Below are 23,305 nucleotides of genomic sequence, written 5' to 3'. Positions count from 1 at the left end.
GCTTCACAACAGGCAGTAGGGACTAAAAAAAATAAAGGGATGTGTGTGTGAGTGTGTCCTACATATATAAAGTCTAAGGGAAGAACACTCACAGTTTATTAAAGAAATTCATAGTAAAATCACTTTCTGTGCCTGAAGTTAACTTGATTAGTATCAGAAGAAAAGTTAATGTTTAAACAGTCTTTCCCACATCTGCTACTCCCATAATGTCTGTGCAATTGTCATAAATTAGGAGTGGGGAAGGGCACGGTGCCAATTGTCAAAGCAAACAGGCAACTCTGGATTCCAAGTTTCGGATTATGTTCCTTGTGCCGCAGGATTGTAAACGCTGCTGGACCTACCCACGGCCACCCCAGCGCTGGAGCGGGAAAGCCCACTCACCTGGATCGTCTCATCCCCGCCCTCTAAACAAGGCACCTTGGCAGGGCCAGCTAGTGAGAGAGGTCAGGATGGAACCCTGTCCCTTTCGTGTCCCAGGCCTTGGTTTCTGTCTACTGGCTTCATTCTAAGTCAGCGTTCCCTTCTCCAGGTGACAGAGGGTCCTCACAAGCATTCATGCTCCCTTTTGCAGCAGAAGGCTCCAGACAGATCCTAGCTCAACTAGAACTCTTTCCAATGAATAACTGGGCTGTTGCTGGCTTATCAAATATGGGCTATAATTTATACCTGTCAACTAAAAAAATTATTCACACCCTAAAAGTTGAGAGTTATGTTTTATCCGGTGGGAAATTTTAGGACTTCAAGTCCTGGAGGCCGCATCTCAAGTAACCCTGAGAGAACTGCTCCCAGGAGGCGAAGGGGCAGCCAGGATATATAAGAGTTTTGCAACAAAGGGCAGGTAGTCTGAACGTGAAAAGATGACTGTTCATTAAAGAAAACCAGATATGTCAAGTTAAAGAATTTAGCTTCTTTAGAAAGCTAAATTTTCAGAAAATTTAGCTTCATTTTCAGAAAATGAGCTTTTAATAGGAAGTTAACATAGCAAGTGACACTAAAGGCACACACGTGCTGTTGACTATGGGGTTGGCACTTATGCCTCTGGAGCTATTCACGACCGCCTGCTCTGCACATCCATCTTCCTCACTGACTCGACTCCCCGTGCCTTAAAGTCAAGGTCTCTGTTTTGTACTTCCTGCACCTCCACATAGCATCCAGCCTGAGTGCGTTAGAAAATCATGTCCATGACTTGGGTGTTACAAGGCCAGATCAGTGAGGGACCCAGGCTGGCATGCCAGGCCAAGTTCTGTTCTCTTTCCTTTCTGCTTCACACCTTCACAGGCTGTAGCCCTCAGGTAAGATGCTCCCTTCTCTTCTTCCTGGGGGTGGGGTACGCACATACCAGCTGGTGGTTATACGGAGGCTTGAGGGAAGGAAGGCCTCAGTCAGCCTCATACTACATCTAACCAGAAAGCTCTATACTGGAGCTAAAAGCACCAGCCCAGCCAACAGTCGAGTGCTACCTTCTTGGCCACTAACCATCGTCTTGTGTTTATGTATCTTTCCAGAATGTCATGAGAAGGTCAAGGCTGGATTTAGAAATGCCTGGTGTCCCTGGTCTTGACATAACACTATCAGCACCAGAATCTCACCATAAACTGTTAACATATTTGTCTTTTAGCAACACTTTGTATGCTTAGAGGGAGTCCTGGAAAGAGAAAGGAGATATGGCTCACTTTGCCAGGACTCTGCCTGCTAGGTTCCTGTCAACTTCGTCTCTTTTGGTCTTAACTTCCAACCTGCAGTGTGGCCAGTGCTTGAGTTGCCTACAATCCTTGACAGACTTATCATCCCTAACGGCATCTATTGCCAATGGTGCCTCTTTCTCTGTCCCAGAAAAACTGTTACTTAAAAAGAATAACCTCAAGTGTAATGCCAGGTTGTCCTCAGCAAGGCCACACTTATGAAGTGGACCATGAGAGTGCGTCTGAAGGTCTTGTCCAGCGCCTACGTAAGTCTTGTCTGCTAGAGATCACTTTGTAGACCACCTCGGGTGAATCAGTGGGGACTAGGGCTTTCATTCAGTAATTCAACAAGTAGTTAGTGACCCCTCTACTCGATGCCAGGTGGCACTCTGGGTTCTGAGCATGTACCAGCGCACAAAGCAATGTCCCTATCCTCGGAGACAGAGCAGAAGATGCATAATGAGCACACAAACATATAATTTCAGAGAGTACTAACCGCTATTTAGGAAAAGAACCAACATGAAAGGCTAGAGAGTGACTGGGAGGTGTTGTGAAGTGCTAATTCAGACAGGCTGGCTCCGAAAGGTCTCTCTGAGCAAGAGGCATTTGAGCAAAACTGAGAAATAAGAGACAAAATCTTGGGAAGACTGTCCCTTCCAGGAGAAAAGCGTGTGCACCGAAGCTCTGAAGCAGGAACGAGTTCACAATATTCTCCCACCTGTTCATCTCCGCTCTTAAGACCCACCTCGTGATTCACCTCCTCCAAGATGTCTTCTGTGACACACTACCCGTATGATAATTTCATTTTGCTTCCCCATCATACAGACAGGCATGCTTCAAAATGTGGATAAGTGTTTCTTTGAATTCCATTTTTTACAGCACCAGACATAAGTTCACACAGGAAAAAGGGTATGAAAGACGGAATACTGCCTGCCATGTCAGTAAACAAAGGATGCCACAGTCATCAGCATTGCAGCCACAGCTGATGCTGAGCTGGTGAGCCCTGAGGGCACAGGAAGGAAAGAATACCTGCCATCTGGCAGCCAACAGACTGCAACCACTCCCTTCCGTGAGCCCTGAGGAAACTCAGGGTATGAAAACACAGGATACTGGCCCCAGATAGCTGAGGTGCACATCAAAGGAATGATTTCAGTGAGTTCAGATTCTTGCATCTTCCCGTATATAGAAAAGCGCTAAATTCTTTAACTTGACATATCTGGCTTTCTTTAATTAACAGTAATCTTTTTTTGAATCTGTAGATTGCTTTGGGTAGTAGAGTCATTTTCACAATGTTGATTCTTCCAATCCAATAACATGGTATATCTCTCCATCTGTTTGTATCATCTTTCATTTCTTTCATCAGTGTCTTATAATTTTCTGCATACAGGTCTTTTGTCTCCTTAGGTAGGTTTATTCCTATATATTTTATTCTTTTCCTTCTTTTGACATTCAGACTACCTGCCCTTTGTTGCAAAACTCTTATATATCCTGGCTCCCCCTTCGCCTCCTGGGAGCAGTTCTCTCAGGGTTACTTGAGATGCGGCCTCCAGGGCTTGAAGTCCTAAAATTTCCCACCGGATAAAACGTAACTCTCATCTTTTAGGGTGTGAATAATTTTTTTAGTTGACAGGTATAAATTATAGCCCTTATTTGATAAGCCAACAACAGCCCATTTATTCTTTGGAAAGAGTTCTAGTTGAGCTAGGATCTGTCTGGAGCCTTCTGCTGCCAAAGGGAACATGAATGCTTGTGAGGACCCTTTGTCACCTAGAGTAGGGAACGCTTAGAATGAAGCCAGTAGACAAAGCTTTGCTCAAGGAGAAAATTTAGGGAACAGATCTACCACCTAGAAATGGTCCATCGGTGGCACTAGCCAGCTGAGCATTTACAAAGCCTAGTGGATACCAGTTTACAGAGTAAGAAAGGAAGACAAATCTATTTATGTATCTACCTATCTAACATCAAATGGTCAAAACCTGGTATTATGAATTTACTATGGAATATTTATAGAAAAGTTTCTATCTAGGTTTAAAAAAAGTACCTTTATGCCATCCCATCAATTATTAATCGGAGAGTTACCGACTCCCAAAGAAAAATCCTTCATTTAAGGATATTTGAGGACTACCCATTAATAACATATACATGCACCAATTTGAACAAGCAGCTGTAGTCAAATCTTAAATTTATTTAGTGTTTTTACTGAAGTCATAAAGAAGAGACTATTCTTACCAGTTGCCTTCTGGATTTATGAACTGCTGCACTGCATAGCCAAACTGTTCACTTGAAGGACCAGAAAATATCTTTGCTTCCATGAGACCAACATTGTACGCCACACAGCAATTTAAAATGCCTGTGAAGGAAAAATAAAAACGTAGTCCATATTTACAGTTTGTGAAAAAAGTCTGTAATATAATTATCAAAGGCCACTTTAAAAAAAAGTGTTTGAAGTAATAATTATTCTCTTTAACAGTGTTTACCAAAAATAGTGGCTACTGATTTTTAAGTACTAATTTGGGGCCCTGACACCATGCTAAGTACTCTACTTCCATGATTCATTATTTCATTCATCTTCAAAGCAATCCTAAAATATGATTTTTTTTTTTTTTTTGGCCACACAGCACGGCTTGCAGGATCTCAGTTCCCCAACCAGGGATCAAACCTGTGTCCGCTGCAACAGAAGCATGGAGTCCTAAGCACTGGACAGCCAGGGAATTCCCTGATTGCTAATATTATATTTGTTTTGCAGAAATTTCTGAGGTTCCTGGAGATAAGTGTGTCTCACAGGTAGAAAGTGATAAGGGAAGGGCAGGATTTGAACACAGGGCTGTCTGACTGAAGAGCTTGAACTCTTAAACAACATATTACCTCTAGGGATTAAGTAACTTCAGTTCTATCTGTCCTTCCTAATGCAAGACTCTAAACCACCCAAGGGCAGGGTTGGAAGGTTATCTTCTATTTCTTCTGAACCTCCCTGAAGATCTTGACACGAACTCTATATGAAATGTCTGTTGAAAGAGCATTGCTGAATACATCAAAGGAGGTAAAAAAAAAAAAATCACAGCTGCTTGAAAATTGTATCATTTTTTTCAGAAAGGATCATTTCTGAGAATGAAATGTAAGGGAAAGGGGTCATATCTTTTAGTCCAGCAGGAACTGCAAAAGTGGTTTTGCTTTTTGATGCTTTCTGAGTGTTCGAGAAATGATATTCATTTTCAAAGACAACAAAGGCCTTGATAGGATAAAGCCTGGATAGACCTTTTTAAAAAACCTTGTTTGTGATGGAAAGGGAAAGAGGGGAAAGAGTAAGGTTGATGAAGTCTCCCCCTCTGACACTGATAGCATTAATGCTGGTCATCCTATGTTCTAGAGAAAGAAGATTGTGTGGATATTAACATTCTCTATGGAGATGGGAACAGGCTTCAAGCTGTTTGAGATCAGTAGTTACCTTAGCAGACACTGAAGGCAGAGTGGACTTTTCAAAACTGACATCAAAGTTCCATCAATACGTGTTTTCACAAAGGAATAACCCACTTTCTGGGCCACATTGAAAGTGCACAGTATTTCATAAATCTATTGTTTTAGGCATTGAAAGGATGGAGGAAAAGGGCTGGCTCTTCCATTATGCCCGTGTACTTCTGGGGACAGATTCTGAAATGCGCTCCAGAGGAATAATGAGGTCAGTGATGAAGCTTTGGGGACCTAAAGTAGTTGACGTGCCTCTTTACCTGCCAAAAGCATTCTACTGTGGATTTGTTCACTCAAGAGCGCTCGGGTCACTATTATTTTTTAGAAATAAATGTGTTGCCAGGAAGAGAAGGACAAACCATAATTTTCAAATACTCTGTAGCAAAATCTACACAGCTTCACATTTGCAAATTTTCTCCTTAATATCTATTTTTGATATGCACCACTGCTTCTTTATACTTTTCAGGAAATAAAATGCAAACGAAAATAATGTAGCAAAGTAAGCAGAGAACCAGAACTGACATTCAGAATATTGGTGTTTCCAATCAACAGTTTAACTTTACCCCATAGTGCAGAACTCAATAAATCCTATTTAAATACGTTACCAATTATCTAACAAACTAGTAAAAGCTTGGGGAGGTGATATCAAACTGTCTCCTCTTTTAAAATATCTTTTGCTAGAAAGACCACATATGGTTATATATATAATGACCTCATTTTTTTCCCTATTAATTAGACCTTGGCAGATCATGGCATGACATGAAATCACGATGGAGTCCATTTTATCACGTAGCAGTTAAGTTTTATTATATATACGCACAAATGTGTATATACATACTTATATGTATATACTATGTGTGTACATACATATATGCATGTGTATATACATACATATATAAACTATTAGTTAAAAATGTAAATCATATTATTTCATCTCTCTGCTTAAAATACCCCAATGTCTGAGAATAAAATCCAATTTCCTTACCACAGTTTCAAAAGCCCTTCATGATCTGGCCCTTGTGTATCTGGTGACTTTCACTTTCCACCACTGTCCTCGCTCACTGTGCTCCAGCCACCCTGGCTCTCCTTCTGTCCCTTGAACACATCCAGTTCATTCTGCTTATGGCCTTTGCAGCGGCTTGACCCACTGCCTACAGCACTCTTCCCCACTCGATATTTGTGTCCTGCCACCTGTTCACCATTTAAGTCTTTGCTCAAGTCTCTGCTGTTCTCGTAGAGACCTCCCCTCACTCCTCTACCAGCAACATCCTTCTCCATCATTACCCCAACATCGCAGCGCTTATCATCTGAAGTGATCTTACGTATCTGCATTGTTCTGTGTCTCTCTGCCTACTAAAATCTAAGCGACTTGAGAGCTCAGATCTTATTTCTTTTATTCACTCCTACTTTCCCAGCACCTAGGGTAATATTTGTTGAATGAAATGAATTTTTAATGAATAGGTGGTCTTTGATAATGATATTTATCATTATCATATCATAATATGATAATCATATTCATATCATTCTCATAATCATATCATTCTCATGCAAGTGCAGTTAATTTCCTTCCAGTATTTTTTCCCTCTAATATTTAAACCATAATGTATATTCCAATTTGTAGCCTACTATTTCTTAATGCTTATGTTTGTCCGCCTATGTCAGAATCATCTTGATTCATTTGATCCCCACCAACCTTGTGAAACAGCAAAACCTAGCTATTATTACCAATGTACAAATATGGAAACGGCAACTCATGGAGATTAGATGTCTTTCTTGCTCAGTGTCACACAATTGGTAGCTGAGATCTGAGTCTTGGTCTGGCTCATCTTCTCAAACTTATTGTCCAGAATTTCCATTCATAAACGGTCTGCTCATTTTTCTCACAAAACATGTCCTTCTCCATCACCACTCCTTTATTCCACTGATACTAAATCTCTTCTTTCCTGTACTTCAATCCTTCCCTCAAGAGCCTGCCACTTTTGATAAATCTGGACAATCTCAGTTCACTATACTTATTTTTCTCAAATATATATTTAAAACTCACTATGTCACCATTTCACACTTTGCCTATGATAGCTAATTAGCTTCTATAAATTTAATGTAAGTATTCGGTCTAATTCAATGTCTATTTCCTCTTTACAATCCCACTGGTCATAGTAATGTGCTCCTATGTCTGTTCTCATAAATTAACTGAATCATATGGAAAATAACAACCCTATTTGGTTCATTGTGTTTCCTTACCCCCCAAACATGCCCACACACTAAGAAATGAATCATTCAAAAAATATTTATCCAACTCCTTTGTGCGAGGCATTTTCCTAGGTCCTGGAGATATAGCAACGAACAAAACAGACAAGATCTCTGCTGTCTTTGAGCTTTCATTCTTGTAACTGGAATAAAATAATGAACAATTATATCATCATGGGATAAGCATTAAATTTCAGAAAGCTAAAAGAACCCTGATCCAAAAGTTGAGAAGAGGGTACGTCTGAGTTTGAAGCCTTCATAGAAGAGGTGGCAATCCATGGACCTTGGAGGATGAGCTGGATTCACTGCATAAAGAGGAAGGCCAAGGTCACTCCAGACCCAAGGAACATCCTGCTCAGTATTATGGAGAAGTGAAAGAGAAGAGTATGGGGACGGTGAGAAACTGGCCCAGCAAGTCATAGATTATTAATTTATACATTCCAGGTCTATATTAGATGCAGTGAGTTTCAAGGTGACTTCAGCCTTGTCCCGTCAGGGTCATGTCAGAGTGTAACTCTTCCCCCCTGTCCTCATGCGGATGCCTGTGAATGCAGTAACAGTGCAGCAAAGTACTTATCCAAGGTGACCTTGCTGTATATTTGTTGATAGTAACCGAGCCCAAGTATTCAGTGAATCTCACGAACATTTACTGCAAAAATAAGCAATGTATGTCCTGCAGGGTTAACTAATTTCCTCTCTGTCCACAATTAAAAGGGTGTCGTGTTTCATCCTTGATTATAACCTGGCTTGTTGTCATTTTTATATCCACAGGCAAACCAGATAGTTAAGCACACATTGATTAATGCAAACTTCTTTTTTCTTCCACTCATTTAAAAATGTTATAGCACCTCCTGCCCTGAGAGTTCCTGCTCATCTCTGAAACAGATTTCTGGGAAACTTTAATAATTAAGAATTAGTTTAAGTAAAAATGGAGTTCATTCTCTCACTTTATTCTGGAACCTGATTTTAAATTATAAGATAATTCAAAAGAGAAATAAATATATGTTTGGTAATGAGATATAGTTAACCCAGTTTTGTTCTCAATATGTAGTGAAGCTCAGAAAGGAACAAAATCTTCAGAAAACAAGGGCAGAAATAAACGTATTAAACAAAATATATCATTCTATATTCAACACAAGATTTTGTCAGGAAGTGTCTTGATTTCCATGATATCACTGTCAGAGCTCAATGACACATATTTGTAGTAGAAGATGGTAGGAAAGTCTAATTTGTATGGCTAATGCAAAACTTAAGCATATCTACATACGTTGAAGGGCAGGTGGGGCTGGCTTTTCACGGAAGGGGTTCATTTGCAAAAAGATCCAGAGAGTTAAAGGGGAAAAAAATTCATGTTAAGAGAAAAGAATTAAGGCCCAAAGCAAGAGGTAGAATTGGGAAGAGAGGAGTATTTTTTAACTAGTACTCTCTTATTGCATTCTAGCCCATTTCTGCAGATGTATGCTGGCATTTTAGGGAGGAAATGTCTGTTAAGTAGTAAACAAAAATACAAGAACTCTTTTAGTTATAAAATAAGTCAGGGGGGTGTAAGGTACAGCATGGTGACTATAGTTAATAATACTGTATTGTACGTTTGAATGTTGCTAAGAGAATAGATCTTAAAAGCTCTCAACACAAGAAAAAAATCTGTAATTATGTGTGGTAATAGATGTTAACTAGACTTATTGTGGCAATCATTTTGCAATATATACATGTATCAAATCATTGTGTTGAAAACAAACAACCTAATCAAAAATGGGCAGAAGACCTATATAGACATTTCTCCAAAGAAGACATACAGATGGCCAAGAAGCACATGAAAAGCTGCTCAACATCACTAATTATTAGAGACATGCAAATTGAAACTACAATGAGGTATCACCTCACACCAATCAGAATGGCCATCACCAAAAAATCGACAAACAATAAATGCTGGAGAGGGTGTGAAGAAAGGGAACCCTCCTACACTGTTGCTGGGAATGTAAAGTGATACAACCACTATGGAGAACAGTATGGAGGTTCCTTAAAAAACTAAATATAGGGCTTCCCTGGTGGCGCAGTGGTTAAGAACCCGCCTGCCAATGTAGGGGACACGGGTTCAAGCCCTGGTCCGGGAAGATCCCACATGCCATGGAGCAACTAAGTTCGTGTGCTACACCTACTGAGCCTGTGCTCTAGAGCCCACAAGCCACAACTACTGAGCCTGTGTGCCACAATTACTGAAGCCCGTGCGCCTAGAGCTCGTGCTCCACAGCGAGAGAAGCCACCGCAATGAGTAGCCCGCGCATCACAACAAAGAGTAGCCTCCCCTTGCCGCAACTAGAGAAAGCCCGCACATAGCAACAGAGACCCAACGCAGGCATAAAAAAACAAAACCAAAAACGAAACTAAATATAAAACTACCATGTGATCCAGCAATCCCACAACCAGGCAGATATCCGGAGAAAATCATAATTTGAAAAGATACACGCACCCCGATGTTCACTGCAGCACTATTTACAATAGGAAAGACATGTAAACAATCTAAATTTCCATCAACAGACGAATGGATAAAAAAGGTGTGGTACATATATAGAATGGAATATTACTCAGCCATGAAAAAGAACAAAATGATGCCATTTGCAGCAACATGGATGAACCTAGAGATTATCATACTAAGTAATGTCAGACAGAAAGACAGATATCACATGATATCACTTACATGTGGAATCTAATAAAAAATGATACAAATAAACTTATTTATGAAACAAACTCACAGATCTCGAAATCAAACATATGGTTACCAAAGGGGAAATGTGGGGGGAAAGTGATAAATTAGAAGATTGGGATTAACATATACACATTACTATATATAAAATAGATAAGTAATAAGGACCCACCGATTAGCACAGGGAACTCTATCAGTATTCTGTAATAACCTACATGGGAAAAGAATCTGAATGGAGATATATATATAAAAAACTGATTCACTTTGCTGTACACCAGAAACTAACATAATATTAAGTCAAATATACTCCAGTAAAAATTCTAAAGGTTGTGCTGTACACTTGAAGCTAATATAATATTATATGTCAATTATATCTCAATAAAAAATAAAATAAAATCCAAATTACTCATATACATGAACTCTAAGGTCTGAATGTCTATGAAAGTGCAAGCACAGGGTGTCACTGATTTAAGAATGTGGAGCAAATCTCTATCCCATGGCTGGTGGGGACTGGTCCTCAGAAGCTGCAGAGGTATTGGCAAAGGCAGGGGCAGCAGGAAGGTCCAGTTATCACCAAGACATGGGGGAACTCTCTTAGGGGACAGCAAAGGTTCCCAGAAGAACTGTGCTTAAGAGTCCAGGAGAAACACTCTCATCTAAATCAGGGATGGGTGAAACTCCAGGTATGATCTGTCTTGGGGCAAATTTCTCCCTATCTGGGGGTCTGTGAACCTAGAAAATAATTTCTCTGCTTCTAAAAAAGGATGGTGTGACAGGCATGTGAGAGACATTTCCATTTAAAAGGGAGATTAGAAGGAATAAAGGAGTCGCTGGTACCAAGAAAGTTTAACATAGCAGGTCAGATTCCATTAGGTTTTCAGGCCTGAAAATAATCCTCTGTTGCTCAAGGCTCTGTCCTCTGGGCCTGCAACAGCTCTATTGGCCTCTTCTTCTTTGTCCCCTTCAGTTCAAGAGCAGCATTTCTGCTGAGACAACATTCCTAAAAACCTTGTAGGTCTCCTGTGTATGTCATGGGGATCTGTGCCATTTGACAAGAGAGCTCTCCACAGGTCTTTCCTGGATAACTCTTTCTTCCTGGCCTCTGCTGAGACGGTTGAGAGGATCCAGGAATCACACGCCTAATCCATTCAGCAAAACGTTTTCCAACCACACTTTTGGCCTTCCCTTCAGAGCACACTTTCCTAACAATGAATCCCCTAATATTTGCTCTCTTTTTTTTTGAATCTGGATAGACTAAGAATTTCTCAAATCATTAAGTACTGTTCTTATTTTGTTTAATGCTTCCTTCCTCAATTTATCTCTTTCCTCTTGCACTTGACTACATTCAGCAAGGAAAAAAGCAGCCTGCACCCTCAACATTTTGCTTGGAAATCTCCTCAGCTAAATATCTAAGTTAATTGCTTGAAAGCTTCCCACACAACAGTAGGACACAGTTAGGCCAAACTTTCTGCCACTATATAACAGGGATCACCATTCCTTCAGTTTCCAACAACATGTTCCTCATTTCCTTCTGAGCCCTCACTGGAAGTGGCTTCGCATTCATGTTTCCGCCAACAGTTTCCACAAGGTGATCTTCAAAGCCCCTCTATCTAAATAAGGTAATATTCACAGATTTTGAGGACGGAGATATAGAAATATCTTTGGGGGATCACCATTCAATTCAATATGATGGGTATGCCAGTAAAGTTAGATCCTGCCCGATGTTTACCTGGGCCATTTTTTCAGGGTTGTGTTTGCAGCAAGAAAGCTTGAGGGTAAGGTAAATCTCACTCTCCAGGACAAAGAATGGGTTTGCTGAATTCTTGCTGTGAAACAGCAGGTCACCAGACTCAGTTTTCCTCTCTCATAATGCAACCTACTCGACGTGTGCAGGCTTCCACTTGGATCCCTTCCCGTTGCCCTCATGATGCTTTGTGGGGAAGCGCAGGAAAACTGATGTAAACATGCCCGTGCAACCTGTCATGCCATGAGTAATAAAGTCCTTGGTCTCTGACTCAGGCACCTCGTGTCATCTGTCAGCATCCATGAAACTGTAACGAGCTGATGTATTAGTTTTTACAGAGCGTAAAATCAAATATCAGACTTGTCAGGGTGGAGAACAAAAACTCCCCCATCTGGGTATTGAGGGCTGAATGACAATGAAAATGGATAACTCCTGGGGGTTCAGAGAAATCTTGGGAGAGCACTATATTTTCCTATAAGGGTGGAATAGGGATTCAAAAGAATTATATTTCAATTTGAAGAAGCAAAGAGATTACAGCTAATATCTGGGTAATGATTTCATAATTTGTTCTGCTCCGTAATTTATGACCACTTTTTTTAAAATGATGTGTGCATGTATCATTTATTTGACATTTACTCTGCATGCATATTAAAGAAACATGTGCATCACTTCCGTGCAGAAATAAATGCATTACTATGTAGTTAAGCCTAAAGGGGCATTATGGATGAATTACATCTTCCCCCAATTCCCATGTTGAACCCCTAATTCCTAATGTGACTATATATGAGGATACGACCTCTAAGGAGGTAATTCGGTTAAAAGAGGTCATAAACGTGGGAATCTAATCTGATAGGACTGGTGTTCATATAAAAAGAGGAAGAGACACCAGATCTCTCTCTCTGCATGTACATACAGAGGAAAGGGCACATGAAGACACAGACAAAAGGCAGCAGTCTACAAGCCAGGAAGAGAGGCATCACCAGAAATCAACCTTAATGACCTCTTGATCTTGGACTACTATCTCCAGAGCCGTGAGAAAATAAATTTCTGTTGTTAAAGCCACCCATTCAGTAGTGTCTTGCTACGGCAGCTCCAGCAGACTAAGATGGGGGAAATCGGATAATATCAGAAATTTTCAATTTACTATGCTGCGTTTCAAAGATAAGCCTGTCAATATACAGATGTGCATATATAAATACAGGAGAGATATATACTAATTCAAGTATATATATCATTTAAGGTTCACATTTTGTATGAAAAAAATACAAGTCGTTATTTTGTGACAAAGTAACTACATCAAGTATTAGAGTAGCGCACACATTGTTGGGTGATTTTGATGCCCTTTCACAACTTTTGATCTTGCAGGCAAGGAACATCTTCAAAAGTCTATAGCAATTGCTTCTGAAGTCCGTTTATTATGACAGTACTTCCTAACAACTCAATATATTCTCTTTTTTTCTTGAGGATGTTGGAGGATGAGTTGCCATCTGGCAGACTCACTGGCTCCCAATGGCCGAGAGGATGGGGTAAAGTAGTGGAATACCAGCTCATCAATTCACTTTCTATTTTAACAGTATCTTCCTAAATTCCTTTTATGTGAAAGGAGAAACTCCTCTCTCTTCCTCTCCCTCTCAGAATAGCATTTTTGTGCATTTAGCAAGTCAGTGCCTGTTGAATAGCTCGCTCGTTAACAAGATATGCCTGACACATCTCAAGGCCATGTATGGAAACAACAGACATAACTGAGGTAGTATTTCTTCTATTATATCTCTGTTCACAGGCCACTTCTCTATAAACTTTTGGTTTGGGTCTTCCCCTATCATTTTAGCCTGTATGCACCCATCTTATAATTCACCATCTGCATCTCTTATTGTGATGTACTACCTCGAAATGTTACTTACTGTTCTCTTGTGTACGTTTTGTCTCTTGCTAGTTGCATACTCGTTGCCTCCCCACCCTGTCTGACCTCACCTCCTATCCTATCTTTTTAGCTCACTCACCTGGCTCTTCCTTAAACTCACTCTGACCTTAGGCCTTTTGCATCTGTTTCTTCTGCATGGAACACTCTTCCCAGAGAGTGTTCTGTTTCTACATCAAACATCAACCCATCAGAGCTGCCATTCCTCATTACCTGTGGTGGTCAGGGGGCTCCCAGGGATCCCCCTCTCCTGCTATCCATGCCTTTGTGTGATCCTCTCTCCTTGAGGGCAGGATCTGTGACTTCAAACCAATAGAAATGAAGATTCAAAATGCAGAATCAAATATCACAGAGTATCACTTCTGTAATTACATTACATAAGATTGTAACGTCCATCTTGCTAGTAGATGCCTTCTCTTGTTGGCTTTGATGAAGCAAAGAGGCCCACAGGGCAAGGAACTGAAGGCAGCCTTCCACTGAGAACCAATGGGGAACTGAGGCCCTCAGTCTAATAGCCCTGGAGAAAATTAATTCTGCCAACAATTAAAATGAGCAGAAGTGGTCCTTCCTCAGTTAAGAATTCAGATGAGACCCCTGCCCTGGCCGACACCTTATTGCAGCCTTATGAGAGAACCTGAAGCAGAGGACCTCAGTGAAGCCATGCCCAAATTCCTGACCCACAGAAATTGTAAGATAATAAATGTATATTATTTTAAGTTACCCCATGTGTGGTAATTTGTTATACAGCAATAGATATAATATAACCCCAAGCCAAAAAATATCTTCCTTCTTCCCACTCCCTGCCTAGCATTCTCTGTCCCCCTTACTGTGCATTGCTACCTCTTATGTGATGTATTTATGTTTTTAATTTGTCTTCCACCCTCATTAGAATCTGTATTAGAAGAGTTAAGCTTTGTAGGGATTGACATGTCTACAATTTGGGAAGGAATGTCTCTTTAAGGAAAAAATTATAAAATTGTGAAACAAATTCAGGTATAAAATTAACTTTTTGTTTAGAATGAGAAAAGTAATCCTAGCAAATAAATAGTTTTGAAACCTGAAAAATATATTTTTTAAAAAACATACCTTTTACTGATTGCCTGACATACTTCTGTAATACATTTTGCCTTGGCTCTACATCTTTTTTTTTTTTTTTTTTTGCGGTACGCGGGCCTCTCACTGTTGTGGCCTCTCCCATTGCGGAGCACAGGCTCCGGACGCGCAAGCTCAGCGGCCATGGCTCACGGGCCCAGCCGCTCTGCGGCATGTGGGATCTTCCCGGACCGGGGCACGAACCCACGTCCCCTGCATCAGCAGGCGGACTCTCAACCACTGCGCCACTAGGGAAGCCCGACTCTACATCTGTTGATCACCTCTTTACTTGATAACTTTATAAAATCATACTCTCTAAAAAGTAATTTTTTTGGCATGGTAAATTGAATGTTTAAAATTATTATTATTTACAGTTAAGGAAAGTTTCTTTCATTTTTATAACACCTTATTTGTAATGTCATGTAAATGTTTAGGACTGTTTTCCAGTATCATACAGGAGCTATAATATTTCAAGGTACCTCAAATTTTCTTTTAAAGGGATTAATCCAGAAACTTTTTGAACTGATGACATTTATCAAACAGTTTGCTGTTGATGTCTTCGTTGAAATATGTTATTTTAGGGTATAAAAGAGACAATGATCTGAACTTTTGCATATTTAATAAAAATATCAGGCATGTGAATACATGGGAAGAGGCCTGCAGAGTGAGGGTGCCTGAAGCTTAAGCTTCCCCTGTTTTATGGTAAATCTGCCTTTGTCCCGAAAAGTAGGGACTCTGTCTGTTTTGTTTACTGCTATATTCCCCTGTACTCAGAGAATCTACATGGTTGTAGATTAATAATCAATTGAATTAACAGATGGACTGCTGATTGTTTCGCCTTTCCACATAATAATAAGTTATACATATAATGGGAGATCAGTAAAGACCAGGTTTATCAATAAATATAAGTTCTGGACTGAATCAGAGGAAGATGCCTGAATGCTGGTTACGGAGAAGATACATATAGAGGTAGATTAAAAGATTAATAAATATGTACATACATATGTATATACAAATATACACACATTTTATTTTCTATTTAGAATTTTAGAGAACATTTAACTTTGCTTTTTATCTAGCTTTAGGAGAACCCTATATTTTGGGGTGATGTAGAGGCAGAAGTATGCCAGTGCTGGAAGTACAAGGATTTTTTTTTTTTAACTGAAAAATCCACATACTGTGCAAGACCAACAGTACCACATAGAGCCTAAAAGCTTGGCCTCTGAGGTTGGAATAGCTCTGTGACCTTGGACAAGATCCTCATCCTATATAAACCACTGCTTTTTCACCCGTGAAATAGACATAATCTATGAGCCTACGTTATTGTGATCAGACAGTATATATAAAACTCTAACCCAGTGTCCACCAAATGATGAGCACTCAGTAAAGACAGCTTGTTTTTGTTATTTTCTTTTACTATTAATATCATTATATATTACTGATAATAGCATACTTTTTGAGAAATTGTAAAAGGCATGTTAATTTGTGATCCTACTTTCACCTCTCACATAAAAAAACATATCCTAAATGTTTCCATTTAAGTTTCTGAGAACAGCTGTGCAATGGATAGGAGGACGGCATGTCTACATTTTGCTGAGACACACTCACCATGAGAGCCAAGAAAACATTATCAGCCCATGGACCCTCCAGGAAACCACAAACGCAGGAAATGGGGTTACTCAGACCCTGACTTTGAAACTAAGAAAACAGACTTCATGGGACTTCCCTGGTGGCACAGTGGTTGAGGATCCACCTGCTAATGCAGGTCTGGGAACATCCCACATGTCACGGAGCAACTAAGCCCGTGAGCCACAACTACTGAGCCTGTGCTCTAGAGCCCACGAGCCACAACTACTGAAGCCCATGCACCTGGAGCCCGTGCTCCGCAACATGAGAAGCCACCGCAAGGAGAAGCCCCAGCACACCGCAACTAGAGAAAGCCCGTGCACAGCAAGGAAGACCCAATGCAGCCAAAAATAAATAAATAAATAAATAACAGTATATTAGGGAAAAAAAGAAAACAGACTTCAAACCCTCAACTGTAGCTAATCATTACCGAGAATATGTACAACAGAAAATGGTCATAGGTCGCATTAGATCCTTTGAACATGTACAAAATTACAGGAAGTCATTCTCAATAGCATTGTCTTCATGCTGAAAGGACAATACTGCAGAAATAATTTAGAAAGCCCATCCCCCCTCCTCTCAAAAAACAAATAAAGCAACTAAACTTAGAAACTGTAGGCCCTTTGAAAAGAACCACACATTCACTGTATATACAGATTTAAGCTCTAGAGGGTCTGGCTTATAGCTATAGTGCTTAAAAGAAAAAATAAAAGTAGTGCAAAAGCCAAAAGCATAAAACTGCGTTTGGAATATAGCAGCGTAACATTCTCCTGCTTTTATTAAGAAAGAAAAATGCAACTTTTCCTTAAAAGTCTTTGTTTTGAGTGTTAAATTTTACATTCAGTAAGGATCTAGATTCTCCTCCACAGGTAACATTAGAAATGGAAAGCAGAGCTCCTGGAGGGACTGCCTTGAATCCTCCAGTTCCTCCCATGTCTGACACTCTACTACCCTCCGACAGACACTCCATTGAGGTCCCTTAAAATAATGAATGATGATAAAAATGGATGAATACCAAGGATATGAATTTTGAAAAGTAACATTATATACGCTTTTACAGTGCACAAAATACTTTTCCATTCATAATTCCATTTGATCCTCCCAATGACCCAGCAAGGTAGGGAAGAGTCTGCCAAGTCAGCCAGAAAAATGGCATTAAAATTAAAATTTACTCTTCAGAGCTAGAGTTCCTTTCAGGATGCCATGAACATTTTAATACATGTTTGTTTAATGTAGTGCTTCTCAACTGGGAGCAATTTTGTCCCTCAGGGGGCTTTTGGTAATGTCTGGACAAATTTTTGGTTGTCACGCTGTCGCAGGGAAGGAGAGTGTCTACTGGCATTTAGTGGGTGGAGGCCAGTGAAGTCGCTCAACATCCTAAAGTGCGAAGGACAGCGCCTCCTGCCACAGCCACTGCTCCATCCCCCAAAAGAATTATCTAGTCCCCAAATGTCAATAATGTCGAAGTTGAACAACTATGATATAAACAAGCAACAGTCTTGTAAACACCATTAAGTTGACTAAGTCACTGTGGTGGTTTTAAAACATGTCTGGGACTTACTTGACATTCTTCCCATCAAGAAGCTGAGTAAATCTCCTCCCCTAGAATCTAGGTATGGCTTGGTAATTTCTTTGATGAATAGATGTAGTTGTATGATTTCTGAGTCTAGGTTAGAAAAGACCGTGCAAGTTTCTTCCAGTTTTGAGGGGGACACTTGCCTTTAAATCCCTGAGTCGCCTTGCAAGAAATCAGGCCACCCAGAGGGTGCCTTGCTGAAGAAACCCCTTGATGGGACCACGTGAAGAGAGAGAGCTGCCTACCCTCTGAAGGTAACTACATGAGAGATCTCAAGCCAGAACTGCCCAGCCGAGCTCTTCTCAAAGTCCTATGCAAGAAACCAGGAGAGATAACAAACGATGGGCATCATTTTAAGCCACTAAGTTTTAGGGTGATTGGTTACATGGCAATAGTTAACCAGAACAATCTCCAGATTTGGAGACTCAAAGTCAAGTGCTCCGGCAAACAGAATGTCTTCTCTTTCCCCCTAAAAGGTTCTGACCCACGGAAGTATGGAAATCTTAACCAGAGGACTGCCACTCCTCAAATGAAAATGGATTGTGATCAATCTGTGGGAAATAGCTGACAAGGAGAAGTTTGTCAAAGAGATTTGCACAGGAAATTCTGAAGGCTATCTTGAAATGACGGACTGCAGGTTAGAGTCCTGGGCTTTAGTCATTTCAAAAGCTGGTTACTGTAAAAATGAGGCATTTACTAGATGATCTCTTGAGGTTTCTTCTAGGCCTAAATTCTAGAATATCCTACCCTACGTATATTTTTCAAAAGATAGGAATTTTAAAATTGTAACTTAGAAATGCACCCTGATGAATATAAAGCATGAGAATTAAAATAAATATGAAGCACCAGGTTACACTCATCAATCTATAAGAAGTTAAAAAAAAACCTACAAAAAGTAAATTAAAATCTAATGTTGGTAAAATTGGTAAAAATCACACATTACTGATGACCACAGTGTTCAGTATGTAACAGGAGCTAAAAAATACAGATAATCTTTGATCCAGTAATGTTGCTTTTGGAAATTGTCCAAAAGGAAAAAAGAAAGAAAAAGCTTCTTGTACAATGATATTTATAGCCACATTACTTGCAGTAGGGGCAAAAAAACCCCCACAGGAAACAACCTAAATATACAACAATGGGACAATAGTTAACCATGACATGGCAGGATGTATTAATGTAAAGTTATAAATATGAGGGCCACAGGGAAAAGTATATACAAAAGATACCAAGTGAAAAAAGTAAATGAGTCATTTTCATATAAATGGCAAGTATATCTATGAAAATTTACATTCACACTTACAAACATCAAAAGGAAGAAATATAAATATTTTTTCTGTTAACGAGAATGTTAGTATATGTCATTTTCTATAAGGATATTGAAATATTCTGCTTTATAAAGAAAAGCTATAAACTGAAAGTATTAATCAAGTTTAGTACTTTGATGAACATACCTCATATTATCAAAATTTTATTTTAAAATTTTTTTACCAACCATTTTCTGGGTGCTTACTATATGATAGGTCCTGAGAATACAATGATAAATAGGATGAAAGGTGATCTTAAAAATGTATTCAGTGGGAGAGAGAGTCAAGCTGAAGACAATTATGGTACTGCTTTATGAGGACAGAAGAGGGGAACAAGAAAGGGTTTTTTAGGGAAAAAAAGATGTCTGCATTGTCCTAGTTCTTTTATTCATCTTGTTACTTGTCAATAGCGCTGTCCTAGTTAGACATTTCAAGACAAAGGAGAGATATTCCAAAAGCAAACAAACTCTCTCAAGGAAGTAAAAAAAAAAAAAAAAAATTTATCAACTAAAGGAATATTTTAGCAAATCTGGATAAACCTGAAAATAGAAGCGTTTTGGCATATACGAGTTGTAAAGAACTAGGAGGTTTTGGGCTTGGCATTCATTCAGAAAGTGTGCCTTTAACCTGGGTTACAATAGCTGTCATACATGTTTCATTCATTCAACAAAACTCAACTTGGCACAAGTGAGGAAGACATGGTCCCCGTCTTCTCAGAGTTTGCAATCTACAGGATTTAGAGCCAAGTAAACATATCATTGAGGTAGAACGTGACAACTGCTATGAAAGGGTCCACGTGAGGAGGACAACTAGGATTAGTGGTTGGGAAGGCTTCCTGGGGTGCATAAGCCTCGGTGAAGTTGAGACTTACTTAAAGGATGTATAGAGTACGGGTTGGGGGCTAAACTGTATTTTAAAAAGCGAGAACACAGATTAAGGTAAGAGACTAAGGGACTATACTGTTTAAAAGGGTTAAGGTCATATTTCACTGGAAGCATAGCCAAGAAAAAAAAAATGATACTAATATGTTAAAGTCTGATTCCTTGGGGGCAAAAATTAAATACTGTAATAATAAAAGGGACTTCTTAATTACTACATACTATGGTCTGAATGTTTGTGTTCCGTCAAACTTCATATGGTGAAATTCTAACCCCCAAAGATGATGGTATTAGGAGGTGGGAGCCTTTGGGAGGTGCTTAGGCTTTGCCCTCATGAATTGGATTAGTGCCTCATACAACAGGCTCCAGAGAGACCCCTAGCCCCTTCCACCATATGAGGACATAGCAAAAAGGCACCAGCTATGAACCAGGAAGAGGGCTCTCACCACAATGCGACCACGCTGGCGCCTTGATTTTAGACTCCCCAGCCTCCAGAACTGTGAGAAATACACTTCTGTTGTTTATAAGCCATCCAGTCTGTGGAATTTTGTTATAGCAGCCTGAAAAGAACTACAACACTATGACATTTACATAAATTATTTAACCATCTTTCCACTTTGCATTAAGACTTAATCTGGGCTATTACATTTTTATACTGAAAGGAAAATAAAGATCACATAAAAGTATCCCAATTACCAAGGCTATGTCCTCCCTCCCCACCCACCCCCAAACAATAAGTACACAGAAAACTAAGTCAATTTCTCTGAAATATCTATTTTATGCACTAGTATTCAGAATATGGTTACAAAAAGGTTATACAATTCAGAAGGTTCATTGTCCATATTCTAACAAGCGTCCAAGAAGCTATTTGGTTAAAGGACCTGAAGGAAACTGGTAAACAATTTGGAATAGAGTTATCTTACTGAACTGGCCAAGAGCCAGCTTGCATTCAGTCTGCATTTCTACATGGTATCCATGGAAATGAGATCAGGCCTACACAAAGACAAACAAAGGCCACCTTCGAACGAATCAGGAGAATGACAACTGCCAATGTCCAAGGCATGCAGGGGCACAATAGCTTTGTACACGCTCTTCAGAACACAATGAAATAATCTCTTACACTGACAATACAGTGTCCATCACTCTTTCTTTTCCCCTTTGCTCATTTAAACATTAACCTCATTTTTATACAGAAAGCCTTTCAATGATCAGGAGTTACGTACGGTTTCTGCAGTAAAAACTGCTCTAGTCCCTTTAAACTAATAAAAGGAAGAATTGCAGTTACCCTTTCAGAACATGGAATAATAATGCAGGAATCTTCATTGACAAAGTTGCCCAGTTTCTATGAACTGTTTGGTCAACAGAACAGACAATTCTCTCCAAGGAGGAAAAAGTGTATTTGAAAATTATGAACAGTTCCAATATTCAATGGACCTGAAAACATTACAAAAATATGCAGTTCGAGTTTATACTGGTTAGTAAATGTAATTTACGTGTACAAGAGTCAGCAGGCATAGACTGGATAAAACACTTGGACAGTACCTTGAACTAATTATAACTTTAACAAAATTAAGAGTAGACATTAATTTCTTTTCTAATTTATATTAAATAGAAATGTTTAAAACGCCTTGAAAAAAACCCATTGTTATGCAGAATAAAAGGCTTTAATATTTTATGACCAGAACCTTTCAAAGACAAAACTAATTCTCTGTGCTATATGGGACTATGATTTCTGAAAAGATTGTTTTGAGTTTTCTCTCTGTGTGCCTTGGTCAGCGTCACCTTTCTCTCATCAATTAATATCCTCTCCATTTCATAGCCCAGAACCTGCTTCGACTTCCTTCACGTAATCACCTGTGGTTTCTAATCTGTCTGGAGCTGCTGCTCTTGTGGGTCATCCAGTTTCCCCCCTCCTTCTTCTTTCTCCCTGACAGCATCCCTTCCATGGACACGCGTGCCCCTTTTCTCCTCTTTGCTTCTCTCGTGTCATGGACTCCTGCCACATATGGACGCCTCAATGTAAATTTCAAAACTTACAAGTACCGTGCAGTACCGTGACAGAAGTAAAAAAAAAAAACACAATAATGTTTATGCATGTTTCTCCAGTGTTTGCTGTTTGTTTGTTTTTAAGTGGCCCCTCCTACCTCATCCCTCCAGCTCCCGCCTTCCTGCCAAAGTTCCTGGCACTGTCCCCATCCCTCACCTCCCATTGACTCCTCAGCTGGCTCCACTCTGGTTCTGTTTCTTCTCCTCAGCAGAGACTGCCCTCACCCAGGAGGGCAGACCTGCCTGACTTCTGTGAAGACTTTGATCCTGTGGACCGACTCTTCCTTCTCGAAACACTTCCACGGTGCCCCAGTCTGCGCTGTCCTCTTTCCTCCTCCAGCTGCGTCTTCTCTCTCCCTTGGCATCTCCGCTTCCTCACCCGACCTTCTAAGGTAGCTCCTCAGGTTGCAGCCAAAGTCATCCTCTAGTCTCTCTTCATCTGAGTCATCAACATCATGTCTTCAATCCCTCTCCAGATGCCCACGACTCCTAAATCTCTACCCTCATATTGCTCTCACTCCTGTTCCTAACACCGCTACACATAACCATCTAGTAACTACACATATTCACGTGGATGTCTCAAACTCAACCTGTCAAGCTGACCTGCTCTCTTTTTCCTCTAGCCTTGCTGTCCTTCAGCGCTCCTGTCTTGGTGAATGGCACCCCCCGAGTTGTTTACATCAGAAACCCAGGTCTCAGTCTTAACCTTCTCCCTCTCTCCCTGCCATCCTCGTAAATCAATCACCAAATCCTGTCCATTCTTCCTTAATACCTTTCACATCTGTCCTCAGCTATCTTTCCCTACTGCCACTATCTGGGTTTTTAACCACTGCCATCTTTTTTTTTTTTTTTTTTTTAATACTGGAGTATAGTTGAACCACCGCCATCTCTAACACCGAACCTAGACCCAGTTCTTTCCTAAGTGGTCTTGGTGCCTTCAGTCTGGCTTCCATTCACTTCACCAGCCCCCTGCTGCCAGAGTGATCTGTCAAGGGGCCAACCGGAGCATGTCACTGTCCCTTA

General features: G+C 40.0%; 1 protein-coding gene across 1 annotated transcript in view; it reads right to left on the bottom strand.

The window, feature by feature from the left end:
• Positions 1 to 23,305, bottom strand: part of ITGA2 (integrin subunit alpha 2) — a 104,675-nt gene that overhangs the window by 75,488 nt on the left and 5,882 nt on the right. Inside the window, exon 2 of the mRNA XM_024740322.1 lies at positions 3,912 to 4,032. Coding sequence (XP_024596090.1) covers positions 3,912 to 4,032 — 121 coding nt within the window. The remainder of the gene's footprint in view (positions 1 to 3,911; positions 4,033 to 23,305) is intronic.

This window comes from Neophocaena asiaeorientalis, unplaced genomic scaffold (genome assembly GCF_003031525.2).
Source record: "Neophocaena asiaeorientalis asiaeorientalis breed wild unplaced genomic scaffold, Neophocaena_asiaeorientalis_V1.1 scaffold57, whole genome shotgun sequence".
Classification (NCBI taxonomy): domain Eukaryota; kingdom Metazoa; phylum Chordata; class Mammalia; order Artiodactyla; family Phocoenidae; genus Neophocaena; species Neophocaena asiaeorientalis.
This window is presented reverse-complemented; position numbering and strand designations above follow the sequence as displayed.